Genomic DNA, 25924 nt, shown 5'->3' with positions numbered 1-25924 from the left:
GTCGAGCTAAGTCGGGCGATGCTGAGGGAATCAGATTAGAAAATGAGACACTTCAAGTAGTAAATGAGTTTTGCCATTTGGGGAGCAAAGTAACTGATGATGGTCGAAGTAGAGAGGATATAAAATGTAGACTGGCAATGGCAAGGAAAGCATTTCTGAAGAAGAAAAATTTGTTAACATCGAGTATAGATTTAAGTGTCAGGAAGTCATTTCTGAAAGTATTTGTATGGAGTGTAGCCATGTATGGAAGTGAAACATGGACGATAAATAGTTTGGACAAGAAGAGAATAGGAGCCTTTGAAATGTGGTGCGACAGAAGAACGCTGAAGATTAGATGGGTAGATCACGTAACTAATGAGGAAGTATTGAATAGGATTGGGGAGAAGAGGAGTTTGTGGCACAACTAGACAAGAAGAAGGGATCGGTTGGTAGGGCATGTTCTGAGGCATCAAGGGATCACTAATTTAGTATTGGAGGGCAGCGTGGAGGGTAAAAATCGTGGAGGGAGACCAAGAGATGAATACACTAAACAGATTCAGAAGGATGTAGGCTGCAGTACGTATTGGGAGATGAAGCAGCTTGCACAGGATAGAGTAGCATGGAGAGCTGCATCAAACCAGTCTCAGGACGGAAGACCACAACAACAACACACCGTTATTAGTAAAAAATAAACGCCTGTTTTAACAAATACCGAAAAATACCAGTTATTCAGAACTAAAATACCGCTAGCGGTTTTAACCGGTCTTTTTTACCCATCCATACCCTGTACACTGATTGCCTAGTGAACGAATGATGCAGGGATCGTTACCGTAATTCTTTCGCCAAGCCATACGCTATACATCTGAGAAGCAATGACAAAAATACAGGACAGGTTCAGGAGTGGGATTAAAATTCACGGTGGAAGTATGTCAATGATAAGGTTCACTGATGACATTTCTCCCCCCAGTGAAAGTGAAGGGAGATTATGAATTGAGAGTACATCAAAGAAAGATGACAGTAATAAGGAGAAGGAGAATTGAATTAGCGAACATAAGGGCCACGAAAGTAGATGAGGTGAACAAATTCTGTTACCTTGGAAGCAAAATTAAGAATGACAGACGGAGCAACGAAAATTACGAAGTAGACTGACACAGGCAAAGAGGGTCCCTCGCTGAAAGATTTCTATTTTTACCAAGCATCCGTCTTAATTTTAGGATCGACTAGGGAAGGAATACGGGGAAAATATTGACAAGAAAAAGGGACAAAACAATAGGACACATGTTGAGACATTAGGGTATACAAGGAGCTATAGAAGGTAAAAACTGTAGGAGAAGACAGAAGTTTGAATATTTCCAACAGATAACTGGAGAGGCTGGGTCCAAGTGCTACGGTGGGATGAAGAGATTGGCACAGAGGAAGTTGTGAACGGAAAAATAGGAACCCGTACAATACACAGGATCATTATTTCACAATCGCCAGTCTCTGTAGGATAATGCCACCTTGCGTTATGGGAAAACAAGTGACAGTTGTTCAGGCTAAGGGGGCCAATCATGGCAGAAATTAATCGCTTGGAATTCCAGTTCTGTTTCCTACGAAAACTTACAAACTTCAGACAAGAAAGCATGAAGAACTACCAGAAGTAGTTTTAGAAAACAGTTCAAAGCTAGTTCCTGAGATTCCGAGAGCGAAGAAGAGGTTGACAAGAAGTGAAGAATGCGATTTGGAGCAAGAGGGTATTTTGTAGGATTCTGAAGAGCTAAAGTTTCCGTTAGCGGCTCCTAGTCAGTCACCTGAGGTACGCGGTTTTTTTTTTTTTTTGTACGTCCAAAGATGGTACAAAATGGATGAAGGAAAGTGTTAGTTTTCGTTCAGACAATATTATTACCAATTCTCCAAGCGTAAAACGTGCTGCAAAACATGCCAAAACAGAGACTGAATGTTGGAGTCTTTTTATAACAAACAGTATGTTGAATACTATATTTACACATACAAATAATCAAATAAGGAATATCAGGGGAAAATAAAGAGCAGTACCACATGAACAGTGCAACTTCGGAGGATTTGAAGGCATTTATGAGATTTTTGTACATAGCGGGCCTAACCCGCTCAAACAGACAAAACTTGAACGCTTTGCGGCGCACAGATGGTATCGGAGTTGCAATCTTTCGGACTACAATGTCACTGCAGAGGTTTTACGTTCTCCAAAATTGTTTGGGATTTGATGATAAGAACACCGGGGACAAAAGGAAAATAACTGACAATCTGGCTGCTACAAGAGATATTTTTTATAATTTTGTTGAAAACATTCAACAACACTAAATGCCGCCTGAAACCTTACTATTGATGAGATGCTGTTATCTTTCCAAGGCAGATATCCTTCCCGTGTATACATACCAAATAAACCGGCCGAATACGGTATAAAAATATATGCTCTTGTATATGCGAAGACATTCTATACACTCAAACTGGAAATATACTCGGGAAACACCAGGACCTTCTCAGTCTTTGTCTGGCCGCTGGCCAGTGAGGAGAGGAATGTTAGATGTAATATGGCTCACGTGTGCACCATTTAATTGAGCCTGCCTGTCTTTAACGAGCAACAGTGCTTGATAGGCTTCCGCCATGAAACTACTAGTGATCAAATAAAAAAAATTAAACTGTTGTTTGCATCGCATTGCATTTAATTGTATCAGCTATTATAAATTAAGTTTGCGCTGGGTGTAGGAGACCTTCTCAAATGACAAAAAAGTATTGCGTAAGAAATCAAGAATATTCTAGCATTTATTGCAGCACTAAGTTTTTGGTTAGAGACATTACCCACAGTTTTGTTAAAATGTTCCGCAAAGCCGAAAGAGCTGTAAGCTGGAAACTCTTACTCGAGGCAACAACCAACCTTGTTTCGCAAACTGTTTCCAATTAATTACTCAAGATTATTTCAGCTTCATCAGATAATTAATCAAGATAACAATCTCTGAAATGAACTTCGCACCTACCGCGATCACCCGACAGTTAAAGGTCAGGCTAACAGGCTGCGGCTGTTACCAATGCGAGCTGTACTGCTCAAAATTGACGGAACTTTATCTTGTCCACTTTTGGAATTATTGCCGGATACTGTCGCGATAAACCTCTTACAAGAGAGGATTTACACTGAATTTCTTGTTCTGCGTCTTCAGATGCATATCTCTTATCAGATAAAGTGAAAACGAGAGACCGAGATGACTTTTTCTGACTGCACTGATAACAGCACTGTGTTACGTAAGATAGCTCAATTGCCGTTGTCAGTAGCTTTCAGTTAAACCCAGTATCGGCATCAGAAGAAGACTATAAAGATCTGTTGTTAACTGCGAAATTAGTAATAATTATACTTAAGCACAGAACACTAGCAAGAACGTGTTATCAAAGACACCCCAAAAATCGCACACGGGAAATACTAGTTACAAAAGGAAATATCTGACAATCTTTTCAAAATAGCTTGCGGTTTTAAGTCCCGTTAATAATCCACTACACTGAAATAAAACGCAGCTCTGTATCAGCATCAACAACAGCCATGATAAAAGTTTACTACAGACTTTTACAAGTGTTACAGTTTTCACCTGCATGCAGCGACTGCCTGCAGTAGATACGCATCCGGAAAAAAGGTAGTCACTTCAGGAGACATCAAGCTGATATAATGTGAAACAGCGCCTCTAGTCCTGATAATGGCGTTAATACAGTAAGGAAGAAAGTTGATAAGTTTCATTTCCCTTTGCTACGTTCCCTCGAAAATTGGTTGAGATGGCAACTACTCCTATCGGGGTTGGAAATCTCTTGTCACTGACACTGCGTCACACTCCCCTCCGGTCCCTAGGGCCTTTTTACGACCACAGTTCTTGCATGGTGTTACAGGGTTGCGGGCGGTACACCACTCCACGCAGACATGATGGATAGTCCGCGCTGATACACAGCAAAATGGCTCTGAGCATATAGGACTTGACACCTGAGGTCATCAGTCCCCTAGAACTTAGAACTACTCAAACCTAACTAACCTAAGGACATCACACACATCCATGCCCGAGACAGGATTCGAACCTGCGACTGTAGCAGTCGTGCGGTTACGGACTGAAGCGACTAGGACGCCCAGATTCTATGGCTTCTCCCCGACATTGCCTGCTCTCCACGCCGAATCATTGATTTTACACAACTGACTGGTACATAAGAGGTGTGTGAGAAAAGTAATGAACCTAACAACGTGACGAGCGATCTGGCAATGCTGTGTTATTCTACTTGTGTAGACCAGTTTGTTCATCACTTCCAGATATCACAGTTTCAGCTCGGTACAACCACCACGCGATTTTTGAGAGCGCGATCAGTGAAGATGTGTGGTTTATTTTTGTGTGTATCGGGTGACCTTCGAAAAGTTGGAACAGGCCTATGGGGAACATTGCTTATCAAGAGCACAAGTTTTGCGCTGGCACAAATCGTTTTTGGAAGGCCGAGAACACATTTGAGATGAACCTCGCTCAAGGCCTCCAACTTCAAAAACTGACGAAAACGTCGAATGTGTGCATGCTCGTGTTAGATCAGACCGACATTTAACTATAAGGATGGCGGGCGACCTGTTACACTTACATACTTTCACCATACATCATATTCTGAGAGAAGTCTTGCACATGCGGAAGGTTTGTCACAAAATGGTACCGAAAAACTTCACAACTGAGCAGGACAGTCGAAGAAACGTCTGCGTTGATCGTCTTGAGAGGATTGCCAATCACTACGAATGGTTCACCTCGGTGGTCAAAGGTGATGAATCCTCGACTTTTGTGAATGATCCTGAGAAAGTGGCAAAGTGAGGAGTGGCACACGAACATCTCCTCGACCGAAATAAAAGCTCTAATGAGCAGATCAAAGATCAAAACAATGCCGATTTGCTTTTTGACAGTAGGGGTAACATGCGTAACCAATTTTTTCATCCAGCACAAACTGTCAACCAAGTGTTTTACACAGATGCCCTTGAAAGGATCAGGAAAATAGTGAATCAAGTGAGACCGGACATTGCAGACTAGTGGATGCTGTAACATAACAGCGCCCCACTTCGTACGTCATTCCTGTTAGTACATACAGGGTGTTACAAAAAGGTACGGCCAAACTTTCAGGAAACATTCCTCACACACAAGGAAAGAAAATATGTTATGTGGACATGTGTCCAGAAACGCTTACTTTCCATGTTAAAGCTCATTTTATTACTTCTCTTCAAATCACATTAATCATGGGATGGAAACACACAGCAACAGAACGTACCAGCGTGACTTCAAACACTCTGTTACAGGAAATGTTCAAAATGTCCTCCGTTAGCGAGGATACATGCATCCACCCTCCGTCGCATGGAATCTCTGATGCGCTGATGCAGCCCTGGAGAATGGCGTATTGTATCACAGCCGTCCACAATACGAGCACGAAGAGTCTCTACATTTGGTACCGGGGCTGCGTAGACAAGAGCTTTCAAATGCCCCCATAAACGAAAGTCAAGAGGGTTGAGGTCAGGAGAGCGTGGAGGCCATCGAATTGGTCCGCCTCTACCAATCCATCGGTCACCGAATCTGTTGTTGAGAAGCGTACGAACACTTCGACTGAAATGTGCAGGAGCTCCATCGTGCATGAACCACATGTTGTGTCGTACTTGTAAAGGCACATGTTCTAGCAGCACAGGTAGAGTATCCCTTATGAAATCATGATAACGTGCTCCATTGAACATAGGTGGAAGAACATACTGACGAAACTAAAATGAGCTCTAACATGGAAATTAAGCGTTTCCGGACACATGGTGACATAACATCTTTTCTTTATTTGTGTGTGAGGAATGTTTCCTGAAAGTTTGGCCGTACCTTTTTGTAACACCCTGTATACCCCGAATTCAACCGATCTAAGTCCCTTTGACTTTTTTCTTTTTCTGAAGTTGAAAGATGTTTCAAAGGACGTAATTTTGCGACTGTAGAGAACATTCAAATGTGAAGGGCCTATCAGTTTAAGCACTTCAGCACTGCTACCAAGATTGGGAACGACTCTGCCAGTGTATAGCTGCCGAATGGAACTACTTCGACAGGGACAATATAGTTGTTTGACGAAAAAATGAAAACTTTGATAGATAAAAAAATCAGTTTCATTACTTTTCTCACATACCTTGTACACCATTTCACAGCCGGGACTGCTGTCAGCGGTGTGAACTCACAAGACCTCCTGGCACAAATTCTTCACCAACTGTGGCGTTCGAATGCGGCCAGTGTGCTCTTTTCCGAGATTGTGTGCGGCAAGTTTACCAAAGGGCAAAAATTGCACTCAAGTGCACTAGCTTTTGCAGATGGCGTCTTTTTCCACAAGTTACTTTCTGAATAAATTATTTCTTGCTTGCAGTCTCTCCATCTAAAGGATTTCAAAGGTCTTTGGGGAAAGCGAGCAACGCCGTTACTCACCACGCACACCTAGCGCCTCCTTCCAAAGTTATTTACTATACAGGGTGTATCAGAAAGAATTATCCGATTTGGCCCGGCTGTATTTCTGAAACTAATAAACATGTACAATGATTTTTTTAAATGAACGGCAAACTCAGTTTTCTTTCAGACCTGTTGACAGGTGTTCAATTGCTCTCCCCCCCCCCCCTCCCTCCCGAGATACACGACATATGTCAATACGGTATTCAAATTGTTCCCACACTGCAGCGAGCATCACACTGCAGCGAGCATGTCTTGAGTTACAGCTTCCACGGCTGCTGTTTATGCGATGTCTCAGTTCATTCATTGTTGTTGGTAACTGAGGCACATAAACAGAGTCTTTCATAAACCCGCACAAGAAATCATCACATACAGACAGGTGCGATGACCTCTGAGGCCAGTTATGTAAGGCTGAATCATTTGGTACAGTGCGACCGATCCATCATTCAATAATCCTTCGATTAAAAAATACCCGCACTTCCAGATGCCGGTGTGGCATCCTGTTGGTATATGAAGTAGCTCGAATCAGTGTCCAACTATGGTGAAAGGAAGTTCTCAAGCATATCGAGATATGTGCTTCCTGTGACAGTGTTCCCGGCAAAGAAAAATGGACCATACACCTTTTGCCGTGAAAATGCGCAAAACATATTAAATTTAGAAGTGTCCCTCTCATGTTGTATAACTACATGTGGTTGTTCCATACCCCATATTCTCACATGACGGCAATTCACCTTTCCATTTAAATGGAATGTTGTCTCGTCACTAAACACTAAGCGTGGAAGAAAACTGTCATCCTCCATCTTGCCAATAACAAAATTACGGACAATCACACGTTTTTGTTTGTCACCTTCACGAAAGAGCTTGCAGTAGCTGAATTTTGTATGGTTTCACTTGTAAACGTCGACGCAACACACGCCAGGCGGACATCAGTGGCTTGTGGAGCTGTCGAGCTGCACGGCGAACGGACTTCTGCGTACTCCTTGTAAAACTATGGCGGATGCGTTCGACGTATGTATCAGACACTCGGGAATGGCCCGGCGATTTGCCTTTACTCAACAACCTGTTTCTCGAAATTGTTCATACCATACTCTAATGCTCTGTGCTCTAGGAGGATCCACAGCATACCTTATACGTAAGTCACACTGAACAGTTATTACTGAACCCCACTGCGCGAAACGTAGAACACAAAACGCTTTCTGTTGTCCCAACAACATTTTTCCTAGAAGTGAAGTAGCGCACACTGCTGCTACCTAGTGAGAACCATGTGAAACTCCAGAGTTTGCTCTTTCCAACAGTACGTTGTTCACGCACATATCTGTTACCAGTTTCGGTGATTCAATACGCCGTCCTCAAGCCTTAATTGGCGTATAAATCGCCTAAACTCGTAGCTATAAAGAAGTAACATCAAAAGGACACCTGCAGGTGTTCCATGTTATTACGTAAATGAACGGTGTAAGTCCCTAAAGCCTTCAATCAGATGGGCATACAAAAACACATTTTTGTGTCCATCGATGTGACACACGCAAGACAGATGAGCACTTAGTATACGCTACATGGTAAATAAACTAAGTGGATACTTACGTATTCGAAGCGGTCCTTGCAAAGCTGCGCGAGCAAGTGCAGGAAACCGAGGACGGAAAACCAGGCGCACCAGAGCACCACTTCATCCATATACTGCACGTTGATGACGCCGAAGACGAATATGAACTTGTAGAAGACAAAATTCCAGAACTTGTCCTTGATGTGCTGCTGCTCGGAGACGCGGAGTTCGCCGAACACCAGCCTCTGGATCACCTTGCCCACTAGGATCAGCACGCAGTACGCCATGTTTATCAGCGTCTGCAACAAACGGCGTACACGACCTGTCAGCAATACTTCAGAACTTCATTATAGTACAAACGACATTTTCAGCAATGCACTTAATGCTAAAGTCTTATTTTTAAGAGAAGGCAGGAAATGACAAAGAAATAACGTGGATTTAAATTGTGGACGAATTACGCAGGAACAGCAATCAGTTGCTATATACTGCCTTGAAATACAGATTCTCGTAATAGCTCACTTTCAACCCACTTCTGGCACCTCATGACCAGGCAGAAGCTTTTTAATCTAGAGGGGAGTCTATTAAAAGACGCACGACAATATTCTTCAAGTTCTGAACATATGTTTCTCTTGTTGTTCACTGGATCACGTGTAAATCTCGCAATACTACTTCTAGGCTCCTACTTTACATTTTCAGGTGCTGACTGACTGATGGGCATTGGCAACTTCTTCTTACCAGAAATCAGCAGAAACGACCACCTGAAGATATCGCACAGTTGCTTATAGGAAATATTGAGATTTACACAATGCGATCAAGCGCAAAATGGGTTGAAATAGGGGATGAAGGTTATTTTGAAAATATGTCACTCCTCTGGCAATTTTGAAGCTACACCTACGAAAATTTGTACTTGGTTTCTCGGTCAGGAATGAAGAGATACGTATCTCTGCATTTTCGAAAATTTAACACCTATGGGCTCAAACAGCAAGTGAAAGATTTTTTAAACCTGCATATATTAAAACTAATATTAGCTTTTGGTTTGGTTTTTCTAAAGTGGACCACTAAAGACGGTGAAATATGGAATGAAATGTTTCAAGAAAATATTTCATTGTGAAGGCATCTGTAAAGCTAAATCTATGAAACTTTGAATTTGGCTTTGCGGTTGGAAAATTAAAAAATACGTGTTTCACTGCATTTTGAAATTCAACACCAAGATGGTGAAATAGGGGATGAAATTTTTTTACAAAATATCTCGTATATTAAAAGAGTCTGCAAAAAAAAAAGGCAGTCCTCTAACTGGGGAGGTACCAAGAATGGTGCCCTACAGGGTTCAGTCTTGGGTACCTTACTGTACTAATATATATTAATGACTTGCCACTCTGTATTCATGTAGAAGCGAAGTTACTTCTTTTTGCTGATGATGTAAGTATAGTAATCACACCCAACAAACGAGAATCAACTGAGGGAATTGTAAATAATTTCTTTCAGAACATTGAGTAGTTCTGTGCAAATAGACTCACTGAATTTTGAGAAAACACGGTATATACAATTCTATACAGTAAAGGGCGTAGCACCACTGATAAATATATAGACTTTAAACAAAAGTCTGTTGCTAAGGCAGAATATTCAAAATTTCTGGGGTGTGCATTGGCACTGATGAGAACCTCAATTGATAGAAACACATTAATGATCTGCTGAAACGGTTAGGTTCAGCTACTTATGGTATTAGGGTCATAGCAAATTTTGGTGATAATTATATCAGTAAATTAGCCTAATCTGCCTATTTTCATTCTTTGCTTTCATATGGCATAATATTTTGCGGTAATTTATCAGTAAGGAAAAAAGTATTCACTGCACAAAATCGTACAATCAGAATAATAGCTAAAGCCAACCCAAGACCACCTAGCAGACATTTATTTACGGAACTCGGGATATTCACAGTACCTTCGCAATACAGATATTCATGTATGAAATATGTTGTTAACACAAAAATAATAACGAAGTGCATAGCTACAACACAAGAAGAAAGGATCACCTTCACTATTCTGTGTTAAATCTGACTATGGCACAGAAAGCGGTGAATAATGCTGCCCCAAAAATCTTTAGTAATTTGCCAAATAGCATTAAAAGCGTGACAGATGGCCAACCAACATACAAAAACAAATTAAAAGAATTTTTGAATACTATTCCTTTTACTAAATAGATGAATTTTTAGATATGAAGTAGTAATAACGCAGAAAAGAAACCCTTATGTTAAACTGAATCGTTCCATATCATTACGAAATGTCGTAATCATGATTTACGGAACAAGTATTCGTGTAATGTAACGATAACCTTGAACTCCAGCTACCATAACCGCTTTTTAGTCGTAATTACTTTCGGAAGAGACTATGGCCTAAATTAGCGTGGAAAGTTTAGAAGGTGTTGCAATTTGTGGACAACAAAGAACCAGATTAAAGAAAAAACAAAACAAAAAATAATCTGCAGACCATACACCCTACGCGAGCGAAGCAGCGAACACTAATTATTATTAATAACACAAAATAAGTGCCGTCAGTATCACGCCTTAATGCCTGTCCTCTAGTTAACTGGACAGCAAACATCGGCAAGTGAGAGCTATGATCAGCAAAGAAAACAGCCAGAAGACCAGGAAAATTTTGAAAAGTAAACGGAATGATGACAATAACATCAAGGGTCATACTTGTGACTACGTGCATTACTCGCATTGCGAGCTGGATATAAGCACAGCTTAAAACTTGGATAGGAAAATATGCATCATGCATAACATCCTAGCAGCGATCTGGACAGGCTGTATTGCCTAGTAAATAAAGTGGTAAAGAACGTTTGCAAGTTATGCAGTCACTGAAATAGAAAATCATGCACGGGCAGACCACGTAAAAAAAAAGAAAGACTGCTCTGTTGTGTGGGCACCTGGACGCTGCCCGAAGTGCAATAAAAGAAGATTCACCGGAAAACAGCTAGGCCTACGGAAATTCGGAAAGACTGCTGGCGCAGTAAACTAGTGCAAGGGCAATAATTGGAGACGATCGAAGACAAGGCAAACATGGAAAGGATCTGTCTGTGGGTAACGAAAGTAACTAGGAAACAGGAAGACAGATTCTTGTGCCAATCAGGGTAGCTGCGCGGTCTCAGGAGCCTTGCCACAGATCGAGCGGCTTCCCCCGTCGGAGGCTCGAATTCTTCCTCGGGCGTGTGTGTGTGTGTGTGTGTGTGTGTGTGTGTGTGTGTGTCGGAGGCTCGAGTTCTTCCTCGGGCATGGGTGTGTGTGTGTGTGTGTGTGTGTGTGTGTGTGTGTGTGTTGCCCTTAGCGTAAGTTAATGTTAGATTAAATAGTGTGTCAGCCTAGGGACCGATGACCTCTGCAGTTTGGTCCCATAGAAACTTACCACCACAGATTCTTGCATCACAAGAATATGCTATCACAAGGATCCCATAAACACCGGTATACTGAACCATTAGAAATATGGAAGTACAGACTTTGGAAGGAAGCCGATGGAACAACCGACTACGTCCTGTTGCAAAAGATAGGAACTACAAAAAGGGCAGAGCTACTTGGTGCGAATGATATACTGGAATTTGCGCCAAAATTACTAATTGCCCGCGGCAAAGAACCGGTGGGATTGTAAGTCAGAAAAAGTGATGGAAAGTGAACAATCAAACAACTAAGACTTCCTACGTCACACACTGCAACATAATACGCCTGACATCGTCAACATTAAAAAGCCAACGCACTCATTATCCGCCAAAATGGTCTATAGCCCTCGGCATGTGTCCGACTGATGATAAAATACGGAATTCTGCAGAATGATATCGTTTGTTTATATTTACGTATTGTTTGAGGGCGACCTCCAGGATTATCAGTTTGGGTGACTGAGAAATGTACGTTAACACGCGAGGCAGTAGTGACGAGTTATATTAGAAGATAAGCTAAAGAAAGACACACCTATCATTACGGCATTCTTGGATTTAGAGGAAACTTTTGACAATGTTGACTGAAATTATGAAGGTAGCCGCGATAAAAACACAACGAGCGAAAGGTAATCCACAACTTCGAGTCTTGCAACTGCACTTCTGTAGAACTTTGAACACTTATGGATGCGCACACTTACTATCACTTGATCGGGGAGTATAAAGTCTTGGCTGCTCTTCCGAGCTTTCCTAGCTCTAATACCTGCACGGTTGCTTCTGCTGTTGGTATGGCAATTCAAGCTGCTGGTGTGCGCACAATTCAAACCAAATGGCGGATAAAATTTCTCGGGGCCTAATAAAGCGAAACTGACACGAGTGGAAGTATACGATAATGGTATTAAAAACTTTCTACTGATCATGGTCTGCAAACGATGCATTTGTGAGACAATTGCGGATATGCAATTACGAACCGCTACCGATTTCCGTACGAAACATTGTCCTAGTTAGTATAAATGTGAAATGTTAAGTTTGCAGTTACGTCCCTCTCTAACTGCTCTCAAATATGACGTAAACTCGCATGCTGTTCATGAGTAACATCAGCAACGTTTCTTCACTGCACGTGCAGTTTGGGCGCCACACATTCTTTTAAAAAAACCATAGATGAGGGCACCCTCAGTTTCTACGGCGGAATCTTTCAGGACTTATTGTGGGCATTTCCCCAAGCGCAATGCTGGCAATGTGCTATATGCGCGATGAGGCACCGACACATTTTGCTTTTGGTGCAAGATGACATCTGACGCGCCAATGTGGTTCACGATGGGCTTGTACCTTAGTCGGGATGATCCATCTGTTCTCAGTTCTGTAGATTTTTCTGCCTGGGGTCATTTGGAAAGAGAAGTACACGTAATTCCTGTTGACAAGGTTGACGAATTCGAACAGTGAATTGTGCACTCTTGTCAAATTTTACGAAATGATCTGGGGGTTGTGAGGTTTCTCTTGTTTTGGACAGCATTTTATTTTCTGAAGTTTATGTTTGATTGGGGCGCTGCAACCAGCAGAAGTAAGTCGGTCTCTTTAAGCAGCACTGTACAATGCAACAGCACCGAATGAGAAGCTATTCCCCACGCATGCTTTGGAAGGTATTCAAAATGGTTCAAATGGCTCTGAGCACTATGGGACTCAACTTCTGAGGTCATCAGTCCCGTAGAACTTAGAACTACTTAAACCTAATTAACCTGAGGACATCACATACATCCATGCCCGAGGAAGGATTAGAACCTGCGACCGTAGCGGTCACGCAGTTCCAGACTGAAGCTCCTAGAACCGCTCGGCCACTCCGGCCGGCGGAAGGTATTACACTATCAATTTTTTTCTGACAAAGTTGCTTTTTCAAATATAAGCTTTTGTCAAATGTTGCCTTTCGTCAAATTTATTTGATCAAATCTAACGCCTCGCCTTTGATCTGATCAAATTTTATCTTCTGTTCACCGCAAGCGGCAGACGTGTGTAAGTAAACACACCGCAAGAAACCATCGCGCGCGCCTGCAAGTATAGCGGAGAAGCACATTCAAAATGCAAAGGAAGTCTTATTTCGGAGCTTATTGTGGTGATGCATATATGAAAATACCTTTTATAATCCAGGATGAAATAAAGTGTTTTCCCTTTTTTTCAGACAGGGAGAGGAAAATACACTCTTTCTTCAAAGACAATTAGAATAGTCTGCACTGATAGACTTGTAAAAGATGAGATGGTTGGTTGGTTGTTTGAGGTTAAAGGGACCAAACAGCAAGGTCATCAGTCCCTTGTTTCAAATAGACTCCATTCCGCTAACGGGACATCTCAGAAAAGTCAGAACAATAAAACGGAAAAAGGGGAAACGTAAAAGGGCAGTCACGTTGTCAATAGTAAAAACAAATGAGGGAAGTTGGCAAGAGAACGAACCCAACACGATGCTGAAGCAGCATAGGCAAGACCACCTGTGACTTAAAAGGTACAACTGCTATAATGCAGAAAGTACGTATGGGAATAGAAAAACTAACCAAGCCTTAAAAAGAAGAGGTAAAAACAGAGTAAAAGGGAAAGAAAAGAGGATTCCGGTCAGGGAGGTGAATCGGGAATCTCTGAACACTGCCTACAGTGGGAGACACCCAAACACTCACCGCCCTGCCCCAACACCAGAGGGAGATTAAAAACTTTAAAACTGAGAATAAAAACCACTCTCCCGGAGGAAACCTAGAACCAGAGAGACCATCCGGGAATCGTCAGCCAACATCAAAGGTAAAGTGTGGGGGAGTCTGTACTTAGCACGCAGAGCCAAAAGAAGGGGGCATTCAACCAAAATGTGGGCCACTGACTGGAAGGCTCCACAACCACATAGCGGGGGTGGCTCATCACGCAAAAGGAAACCATGGGTCAGCCTGGTATGGCCAATGCGGAGACGACACAGTGTGGTCGAGTCCTTGCGGGAGAGGCGAAAGGAAGAACGCCATGGACCTGGATTCACCTTAATGGCACGAAGTTTATTAGACAGTGGAGTAGCCTCCCAAGAATTGGCCCATGACTGTGCAAAGTGGGATTTGATGTGAAGCCGTAAATCCGCTGCAGGAGGGGTTACAGAAAACGGGGGGTAAGTAACTGCTCCCCCAGCCAAACGATCAGCGAGCTCATTACCCGGGATACCCACATGGCCCGGGACCCATAGGAAGTCAATGGAACAAGCAGCACGGTGAAGATCAGCGAGATGGTCATGGATGGCAGAGACCAAGGGATGGCGCGAAAAACACCGGTCAATAGCAAGAAGGCCACTCATCGAGTCCGTACATAACAAAACGCGGTTTTGTTGGGATTGTTTAATAAAGGTAAGGGCCCGGGAAATTGCCATCAATTCCGCAGTAAACACCCCACATGAGGGTGGCAGCAGATGATTTTCCGTTCCAACAAAGGACGTGAAGGCTTACCCAACATGATCAGCAGATTTAGAGCCATCAGTGTAAAAAACAACAGCATCCCGAAACTCCAATAAAATTTGGCGGAAAAAGGAACGGAACACCACCGGGGGGATGGAATCTTTCGGACCGCGGCGGAGATCCATCCGAATTCGAGGCCGAGGAACTAACCAAGGAGGGGTGGAGGGGAGGGAGCGAGGAAGACAGGACAAAGAAGGAAGCCGAAAATCACGGTTAAGAGACGCAAGGCGCAGTGCAACCGGTAAACCCGCCCGAGGGCGGGAGTCAGGCGGGCGACGTCCATGGTCTGGGAATAGAATAGAATAGGAAGGATGAGCGGGAGAAGAACGGATAGTAAGGGCATAAGACACCAGAAGCTGGGACCGCCGAACAGAAAGGGGGGGGGGGGGGATCCCAGCTTCAACCAGGAGACTATCAACAGGGCTAGTAGGGAAGGCACCGGTGGCCAAACGGATACCACGATGGTGGACCGGATCCAGCACGTGCAGCGTGGAAGGAGCAGCTGAACCATAAACTTGACAACCATAGTCCAAACGTGACAGAACTAGAGCACGATAAAGACGGAGGAGGAGGGAACGGTCCGCACCCCAAGAGGAGTGGGCAAGGAAGCGAAGGACATTGAGTTTACGGAAACATCCTACCTTCAGGAGTCTGATATGGGGCAGCCAAGTGAGCTTGTTGTCGAAAAGAAGACCTAGGAAACGAAACTGTGGAACCACAGGCAATCTTTGTGCAGCGAGATAGAGCTCTGGATCAGGGTGGACCGTAGTACGGCGACAGAAGTGGACCACCCGCGATTTTAAAGGAGAGAATTGAAACCCGTGTGAGAGGGTCCATGCAGAGGCACGCCGTATAGCCACCTGGAGCTGCCGTTCTGCAGATGGCATCGAGGAGGAACTAACCCAAATGCAGAAATCATCCACATACAGGGCAGGGGCAACCAAGGGACCGACAGAGGCCACAAGTCCATCGATAGCAATGAGGAAAAGAAGGACACTCAAGACAGAACCCTGTGGGATGCCCGTCTCCTGGGTCCGTGGAGAACTAAAAGCAGTACCAACTCGAACTCTGAATGACCGATGGATCAGGAACTGGCGGATAAAAATCGGGAGTGGGCCCCGAAGACCCCACTGATGAAGGGTTAGTAAGATGTGATGGCGCCAGGCCGTGTCATAGGCCTTGCGAAGGTCAAAAAACACTGCAACCAAATGGCGGCGCTGGGAAAAAGCCTGCCGAACTGCAGATTCCAAGCGAAGTAAATGATCGATTGGAGATCGTCCCTCTCGAAAGCCACACTGGTAAGGGGACAATAGATCCCGAGATTCGAGGACCCAAGTGAGCCGACGGGCTACCATCTGTTCAAGTAACTTACAACCAACATTGGTCAAACTAATTGGCCGATAGCTGTCAACAGATAGGGGGTTCTGACCAGGCTTAAGGACAGGAACCACAATGCTATCCCTCCACTGAGAAGGGAAGTCACCCTGGAGCCAGATACGGTTAAACACCCAAAGAAGATGGTGCCGTTGTGGAGCACTGAGATGTTGAAGCAGCTGGTTATGAATGGAATCTGGGCCAGGGGCCGTATCGTGAGAAGAAGATAGAGCAGAAAGAAATTCCCATTCAGTGAAAGGTTCGTTGTAAGATTCTGACTCACAAGTGGTGAAACATAAGGTGACAGCTTCAGCCTGCTGTTTTTGATGAAGGAAAGCAGCTGGATAGGAGGCCGACGCTGATGCCACTGCAAAATGGGTCGCAAGATGTTCTGCGAGAACTAATGGGTCCGTACAAATGCCATCTGGGAGGTGAAGGCCTGGGAGGGTGGACTGCCGATGGCAACCTTGGAGAGAGCGAAGTGTAGCCCATACCCGTGACAGAGGGACAGTGGAACCAAGGGAAGAAACGAATCGTTCCCAACATATCCGCTTGCTCTGTTTGATTAAATAACGGGCTTTAGCGCGAAGGCGCTTAAAGGTAGAAAGGCTGGCTACAGATGGGTGCCTCTTAAAGTGTTGCAAAGCTCGACGGCGATCACGGATGGCAATGGCAATGGCCGTACTCCACCACGGGACTTGCCGACGACGAAATTGTCCAGATGAGCGCGGAACAGCAAGGTTAGCAGCGCGAACAATCGCGTCAGACACGTCACGTAGGACGTCATCAATACAACCCGACAAAGAGGGAGAAAACTCGACCTGTGCAGTATATAGAGGCCAATCGGCGCGGTGGAAAGACCAACGAGGTAACCTCTCCATCGGGGAGCGGGAAGGGAGCGTGATAATCAACGGGAAATGGTCACTATCACAAAGGTCGTCATGTGGCGACCAGTGTAATGAAGGGAGGAGAGAGGGAGAAGCAAGAGAAAGATCAATGGCAGAAAAGGTACCATGACCAGCACTGAAATGAGTAGGGGAGCCATCATTAAGAAGGCACAGGTCGTGGTCTGCAATAAATTGGTCTATAAGAAGACCTCGTCTAGATGGAAAGGCACTGCCCCACAAAGGATGATGAGCATTAAAATCCCCAAGGAGGAGGAAGTTGCTGAAGAAGGGTGGTTAAGGCAGCAGGTGTAAGAGTCCTGTCAGGAGGGAGATAAAGATTGCATACTGTGACTGCAGAGTCTAAGTGGACCCTAACAGCAACCGCTTCCAATGTAGTTTGGAGAGGAATCCACGTGCTAGCAATGTCTGTACGGACCAACGTACAAACGCCACCAGAAGCCCGCAAGGGTCCGACCCGATTTCGACAGAAAACACGGAACCCACGGAGGGTCGGTGAGTGAGCATCAGTAAAATGAGATTCCTGGAGAACCACACAAGCTGCTGAGTAGGACGAAAGAAGGGATTTCAATTCCGGAAGGTGACGATAGTATCCATTACAATTCCATTGGAGAACCACAGAACGATGGTTTAAATGAGGGCTGAACACGCTAAATCCAGTCATACCGCCGGGTCCCCACCCGTCACCGACAAGGAGGGGGCGACATCCATAAACGACAGGTCAGAATCCGGTTGTGAAGTCGGGGAAGGGACCTCCGGTGACACCAGAGGCTCTTTGTCCCGGGACTTATGTTTCTTCTTCTTTTCAGGCTGAGATCGAGGAGGGCTGTGTGGCATAATGGAGCCAGCTGCAGCAAGATCAGGAACAGAAAGAGACCGGGCGACCTGGGGGCCGATAGACCGCGGCTCTCGCGGTCGCCGCGCTGCAGCAGACCTTTGACCTGGAAGGTGCCGGGAAGGGGCATCCCGGGAGACGCGCCCTTGACCGGCAGACGCCGAAGGAGTGGGACACTTCTCCGGCTGGGGAGGGGGAGCAGCGCCCAGAGGAGAAGGTGTGGGAGCCGCAGGGGAGGGGGGAAGGAGAGGGGTCCGGGATGGGGGTAAGGAAGGGGGAGGAAGGGATGAAGATGTAACCAAGGCGTAACTAGATGTCATGGACACAGGGTGCAATCGTGCATATTTCTTACGGGCCTCTTTGTAGCTTAAACGATCAAGGGACTTATACTCCTGTATCTTTTTTTCTTTCTTATAGACTGGGCAATCTGCTGAACGTGGAGAATGACTACCATGACAATTTACACATACAGGAGGGGGAACACAGGGACTCCCCTCATGGAGTGGACGTCCACAGTCACCACAGAGAGGGTCCTGGGAACAGCGAGAAGACATGTGGCCAAAACGCAAGCACTTAAAACACCTCATAGGAGGAGGGATGTACGGCTTCACATCACAGCGATAGACCATAATCTTAACTTTCTCAGGAAGGGTATCCCCTTCAAAGGGCAGGATAAAGGCACCAGTATCAATACGATTATCTTTAGGACCCTTCTGAACACGCCGAACAAAGTGAACACCCCGCCGTCCGAGATTGTCCCGAAGTTCCTCATCAGTTTGAAGGATGAGGTCTCTGTGAAAAATCACACCTTGTACCATATTTAGAGACTGGTGAGGGGTAATGGACACGGGTATTGTGCCAAGATGGGTACAGGCACGAAGGGCCGCAGATTGGGCAGCCGAAGCAGTTTTTATTAGCAACGAACCCGACCGCATCTTGCTCAGGGAGTCCACTTCGCCAAACTTGTCTTCAATGTGTTCCACAAAGAATAAAGGTTTCACACTGGTGAAAGTATCTCCATCAGTCCTGGTGCAAACTAGATAACGGGGGAAAGGTTTTGCCCCTAGACGACGGGCCTGACCCTCCTCCCAGGGGGTAGCCACGGAAGGGAAGGCCGAAGGGGCAAGAGAAGCAGCACTTGAGGAATCAGTACCACGCAGAGAGACGGCCGCAGAAGAGCGGCCAGAGTTTTGGACCCGTATGCGTTTCATCTGCATAGCGTCCGCCCTGATACCACCCACTCCGATCAGGGGCTCTCCTCACGGGCGCCACCCAGCCACAGCAAGGGCCGTCTGGCACGGCGGCCATTGCCGGGAGTTCCGATGCTCCAGGATGACGAGCAACCACTCCAAGGCATGCATGAGGAGGTCACAGCTCAGGTATCAGAAGTGTGATCCCTGTGTGTTCAGGGGGCTCAACCAAAAGGGTACATAGCGACCCCACCACACGGGCTGGCTACCGTGCTGGCTATGCACCCTAGCATCAGACAACGACGTAAAAGAAAAGGTGAATGTACTAAGAGGGCACACGTCGGAGACACTAGGTAAGGTGCTCTTCCCCAAATGGCTCACACTACGGAAGAGAAATTTTGGAATGGAGGTCAAACCCCAGAGGGGACCAAGGAATGCCAAAAGGAGGAGATGATTACGCAACAAAGCCGGAGTGTAAAACCAACAGAACCAGGAGGATAGCGGGGGCCAACATAAGCAAGGACACCAATAGAGGGAGAGGAGAGGGCGAGGGGAAAGGGGTATGGAGGGGAAAGGAGGGGAAGGGAAAGGAAATGCAGCCCGGGAGAGAAAGAAGGCTGCAATGGCTCGGGGCCCCGTGCTCGCCATGCACGTATCCGCAAAAGAGTTGTGGACCCCCTGGGGGGTAAAAGATGAGAAAACCAGGAAAGAAGTAAGGGAAGTTCATTGTCACCAATGATGTTCATTTGTTCGCTGGAAAGGGAATTTAAGTGTACTGTAGTTCGTCAAGGACAAAAATATTAGCACAACACGATCCATTAATGATTCGGTAGCGGCAGGTAGCTGAAATTGAATAAGAACTGAGTTTTGTTCTAAATGTAATGGAACATGTATCTGTTATGGGTTAAGATTGCACACAAAGAAGAATCCGTCACAGGCGTACATGCTAGAGGACTAAACGTTACAGCAGGGAAAGGGAAACCTGATAGTACTCATAAGGCATATAAGCAAGGCAAGGTGAAAAGGTCAAGGAACGTAAAATTGCGCCTAGTTTTGAAAGTATTACAATGAGTCTGAAACCCGTGAAGAAATTCGCGAAACGAACTCTAATCGCCATAAAGCACAGAAAACATATGGCAAGCACGCGGATACACACATAATCAGTTTCTTTTGCTCTTAAACACGTCAGATCACTATTCATTTCTCACGTTATTGGATTTTCGATGATACAATTGCCGCCATGGTTACTGTGAACTATATGCGTTACACTGCACTCAGATTTTATTATTATATTTTAACCTTAACAGCAGGAAGACTGTTAGTTTAATTACATTTCATATTCGTGTTGGAAAAATTACTGCTTCTTTTCGTGACTGGGAACTATGAAACTAACAACATTACAAATAACCGTTTCTCAGTTGGTATCATGTGGTTCATCTGTTACTACGTGTCAGCCATTCTACATGAATCTATTTTTGCGCCACGTCGTGGTTATTTGTTAAAGAAATATGATGAATATTTGATAAAATTTCTTTGTCAAGGAAATTTGAGGGTGCAAGGCCTCTATGGCTGCTGGCGTACGAGTCGGCACGTGTGTAAATGTAAGTGTACAATGTATTTGCACTATGGAACGCTGACCAATGCCGCCGCGCGTCTTAGCAGCACTGCAGGCAATGGCGCATGTGTAAAGAATCCTGCATACGTTTAATATTTATTAACAATACTAGTCTGTCACACTTTCGACTTTCGATATATTAAAGCAACCTCACGCTATCAGAAACACCGTCAAGATGACAAAAAAACGCGTGCTGCAGTTATGTTAGCTATAGCTTGCAAGCAACTGAAAACAACAAAAAAAAGGAAACGGGTCTCAGATTGGTTGAGAAAAGGAGTGACTGGTCACATGACAATTTACCGTACATATTATTATAAAACAGAGAAGCAAAATATGTTAGTGAGAGAGGCAATCGCATTCAACAACAGAAGTAACTTCGAGATGCCTGGCGACAGACAGGTCATTCCAGTGCTGGGAGGTTAGTTTTGTAATATCAGCAAACACAAAAACTAATAAAATTCTAACGAAACTTTTTTTTATGCCTTGTGATAATCTGGGGAAATTGACATGCATTTCACAGACCTATTACTAGTCATTGCAGGCAGACGACGTATTTTCGAAATTGGAGCGTTTTTCAAAACTGCTATGTTACACAACAATCTATCCTATATTTTCAAATTAATGAAGAACGCAATGTGTTAGAGAATGCTTCGTCAACCATCCTAAACTGGTATACACAGTAATCATCCTACCATAGGCTTATTAAAATTCTGTTGTATTAAAAGGCCGCGCGGAGTGGTCACCCGGTTTGAGGCGCCCTGTCACGAACTACGCGGCCCCTCCCGCCGGATGGTCGAGTCCTCCCTCGGGCATGGATGTGCGTGTTGTTCTTAGCCTAAGCTAGTTTGCGTAGTGTTTAAGTCTAGGGACTGGTGACCTCAGCAGTTCGGTCCCTTAGGAATTGACACACATTTGAACATTTTTGTATTAAACGACTCCTTAAGAATTGAATCAGAAGCACGATACACACCATGATGAATTGAAAAAATAAGTAGTGCACACTAACGCCGCTCAGCTGTTTCCTGAAGCACTGTCAACATCTGACAGGAGAATATCGTCAAACTGCGTTTCACCCCACACGTTCAGTATGTACTGGCATTACTGAGAATATTTGAGGTCCATCAATTCTGCTCATCAATACGAAAATAAGCCAAAACGTGTCCTCAGACGATCAATATATTGACAGTTTGACAATATCGCTTAACATGTGAGGATCCGTAAGAGGCCTAATACCGGATTTACGTAATGGAAGGACTATGTGGTGCTGCAGTGACTCACTGGAGTGAGGATAGGTATACACGAGCCATTCAAAACGATCTTGCTTGGCAATCTATACGTATGGGGACCTCATACATGCGGGCTCTAAACACAATTTTGTTCGTAAAATATTAGGTATCAAAGGCCTCTTTTAGCATAGCAAATACTATGACGAGCTTACGTGTTATCTGAGCTTTAGTCGACAACACTAATATGCAGTACGCCAGTTAAATCAGTAAACATACTAATATTGTTAAGCTGCCGACGATGTACGAATAGTTACAAAATTGTACGAAGTGTACAAGAGATGGTGGCTGCGTCAATCTCGCCAGTCGGAGACAGGAAGGAATCCGAGTCTGTCCTGCGACAGTCTTCTTTACCATGCTCTCGAATTTAATCAACTTTTTGAGATGAATGGTTTCATACTATTTAATTTTATATGTTTTACGGTGTTCGCTAATAAATGCACCGTAATGGCATCACGGGATTTATTTTACGTAGATTAGCTACACGCACTACCACTATCACAGGTCGCCTGCTTGCATCTTCTGAAGAACCCAGTGTGCTACAAGAATTGCTTTGAAAGACGTCAACGAAAGACTCACGGAAAACAGTTAGAAGGAAATCGTACGCCTCGTATCGTTGAGGCAATCCAGGAAAGATGTAACTTACACAATCCCGAGTGCGAAGGTATGACTAGTTTTACTATACGTCACCTGTATCGGTTTCTATGGACTTGTGGCTAAACCAAGAAACTTTTACGGAGGTCTGGTACCACGAGGGGATTTGGCAGTATGCCTGAAAGTATCCGCAGCTCACAACAGACGTGAGCCATCTGAGAGAGCTCGTAATGCTACTGCCTACATCCCATTAGTAGATGCTAGTGTTTAATCTGTACGTCCATTCAATGAGTGATAGGTTGAGCCAGCAGAGATAGTCCATTCAGTGAGTAACAGGTTGCGCCACCTGACAGATAGCTCACAATGTTACTGCGTGGAAAATTTCCTTTAACATGTACGATTCTACAACAAGTAGTATTGTGTTTATTGTTAAGGTAGACCACAGGTGGTACTTGAGTCCCATTAGCTGAAGAGTTATTCGAAAAGTTTATGTTTCAAACAGATTTGTAATAACTAGGAGAACATTTGATACTGAAGTCTATGACAGCATGAAAACAAAATTTCGCATTTGTTTTGTTTACTGGAACGTTCTTGTGTCTATTGTCGTTTACTGCCACCCGCGTCAGTTTTGGTTATTACGGCACAACCCACAGAAATGCTTTTGCTATTGTTGTAGTCAGTTCCTGCAGATTTTAACGCGTAACTAATACAGAACATTAAGGAAATTAATACATAACGAACATATAGTCTGCTATTTTCCAAGTCCTCCTTCTTCACAGAAAATGTAGGCACAAAGCGTCGCATCGAGATCTCAACACTGTCCCTTAAGAATATGAGTTCACTTTATGCGTAGCCCGCAAGACGTGCATCATGCATCAGGCAAGCAAAGTAAACAGGATTTCCTCTGCACGCTAGGGAATACTAATAACGGAACGTGTAGCAGCCGCAGCGGATAGCGTGCTTCCTTCCGCTTACAGATAGATGTAGGCCGTTAGTGGCCTCGCGTCTACGTCATTGCATCGATACAATCTGGCTCAAGTACATACGTATTAATATACACTTCTCCACCAAAGAGATAGTTTACCGTTCTGACCGTGCATAGAGATCTAGAGGGAAGGGAAGGGAAGCAGTTAAGTTCACAACAGCAAAGTGACATCCTTATTGTCGTTAAGTCTCCGACGATTTCTTAAAAGATGACAATTTTCTTGTCTAGGCTGTTTTTTTCTACGGATGTATTAAAGCAACAACAACATCCGCGTAATTAAAAATAGCTACTGAGGCTCCACAAAACGAACATTTGTATGGAACAAACACGATAAATGGAACTAGGTTGGTCAGTCAATTACTTTACACACACACACACACACACACACACACACACACACACACACACACACACACACACACACTTGGGCAAAAGCATAATGTTGTTGTTGTTGTCGTCGCCTTCAGTCCTGAGACTGGTTTGAGGCAGCTCTCCATGCTACTCTATCCTGTGCAAGCTTCTTCATCTCCCAGTTCTTACTGCAACCTACATCCGTCTGAATCTGCTTAGTGTATTCATCTCTTGGTCTCCCTCTACGACTTTTAATCCTCCACGCTCCCCTCCAATACTAAATTTGTGAATCCCTGATGCCTCAGAACATGTCCTAACAACCGGTCCCTTTTTCTTGTCAAGTTGTGCCACAAGCTCCTCTTCTCCCCAATTCCATTCAATACCTCCTCATTAGTTATGTGATCTACCCATCTAATCTTCAGCATTCTTCTGTACCATCACATTTCGAAAGCTTCTATTCTCTTCTTGTCCAAACTATTTATCGTCAATGTTTCACTTCCATAATGGCTACACTCCATACAAATACTTTCAGAAACGACTTCCTGACACTTAAATCTATACTCGATGTTAACAAATTTCTCTTCTTCAGAAACGCTTTCCTTGCCATTGCCAGTCTACATTTTATATCCTCTCTACTTCGACCACCATCAGTTATTTTGCTCCCTAAATAGCAAAACTCCTTTACTACTTTAAGTGTCATTTCCTAATCTAATTCCCTCAGCATTACCCGACTTAATTCGGCTACATTCCATTATCCTCGTTTTGCTTTTGTTGATGTTCATCTTATACCCTCCTTTCAAGACACTGTCCATTCCGTTCAACTGCTCTTCCAAGTCCTTTGCTGTCTCTGAGGTTCGCCGATGACATTGTAATTTTGTCAAAATTTTTATTTCTTCTCCATGGATTTTAATATCTACTCCGAATTTTTCTTTTGTTTCCTTTACTGCTTGCTCAATATACAGATTAAATAACATCGGGGAGAGGCTACAGCCTTGTCTCACTCCCTTACCAACCGCTGCTTCCATTTCGTGCCCCTCGACTCATAACTGCCATCTGGTTTCTGTACAAATTGTAAATAGCCTTTCGCTCCCTGTATTTTGTTGTGACTTGGCAAGACAGCCAAGTCACAATGAGAGGAAGCCAAAAGGCACGCGCTTAAACTCACGCAGATTGGCGTGAGGTCTGGAACATTACAAGGAAATGAGAACTTAGAAAAACGGACGTAGTTGCTGTAATACTTAACTTTAATCCATAATTGTAGAACATCGCTCTTGATTGTACATGCTTCATAAAATAATATCAAATGCTATGGCGCCTTGCTAGGTCGTAGCAAATGACGTAGCTGAAGGCTATTCTAACTATCGTCTCGGCAAATGAGAGCGTAGTTGTCAGTGATCCATCTCTGGCTAAGTCGGCTGTACAACTGGGGCGAGTGCTAGTAAGTCTCTCTAAACCCGCCGTGTGGTGGCGCTCGGTCTGCAATCACTGACAGTGGCGACACGCGGGTCCGACGTATACTAACGAACCGCGGCCGATTTAAAGGCTACCACCTAGCAAGTGTGGTGTCTGGCGGTGACACCACATATTTTACCCCTGCCAGCTTTAGAATTTGAAAGAGTGTGTCCCAGTCAATATTGTCAAAAGCTTTCGCTAAGTCTACAAATGCTAGAAACGTAGGTTTGCCTTTCCTTAATCTTTATTCTAAGGTAAGTCGTAAGGTCAGTATTGCCTCACGTGTTCCAGCACTTCTACGGAATCCAAACTGATCTTCCCCGAGGTCGGCTTCTACCAGTTTTTCCATTCAGCATAATGTTAGTTGCTTTTAAAAGAACTTCCAGACCAAGCAGGACTCCGCCATGTAAAGCGGTAGGGAAATTACATAAGCGGAGCAGAGGCGAATAGGGAATTATTCTCGA

At 44.3% G+C, this 25924-nt stretch overlaps 1 protein-coding gene across 2 annotated transcripts in view; it reads right to left on the bottom strand.

Annotated features, from left to right (window-relative positions):
* Positions 1-25924, bottom strand: part of LOC124797980 (E3 ubiquitin-protein ligase AMFR-like) — a 331734-nt gene that overhangs the window by 55758 nt on the left and 250052 nt on the right. For both annotated transcript variants that reach the window (XM_047261156.1, XM_047261157.1), the window contains exon 2: positions 8025-8282. In XM_047261156.1, coding sequence (XP_047117112.1) covers positions 8025-8282 — 258 coding nt within the window. The remainder of the gene's footprint in view (positions 1-8024; positions 8283-25924) is intronic.

This window comes from Schistocerca piceifrons, chromosome 5, assembly GCF_021461385.2.
Source record: "Schistocerca piceifrons isolate TAMUIC-IGC-003096 chromosome 5, iqSchPice1.1, whole genome shotgun sequence".
NCBI lineage: Eukaryota > Metazoa > Arthropoda > Insecta > Orthoptera > Acrididae > Schistocerca > Schistocerca piceifrons.
This window is presented reverse-complemented; position numbering and strand designations above follow the sequence as displayed.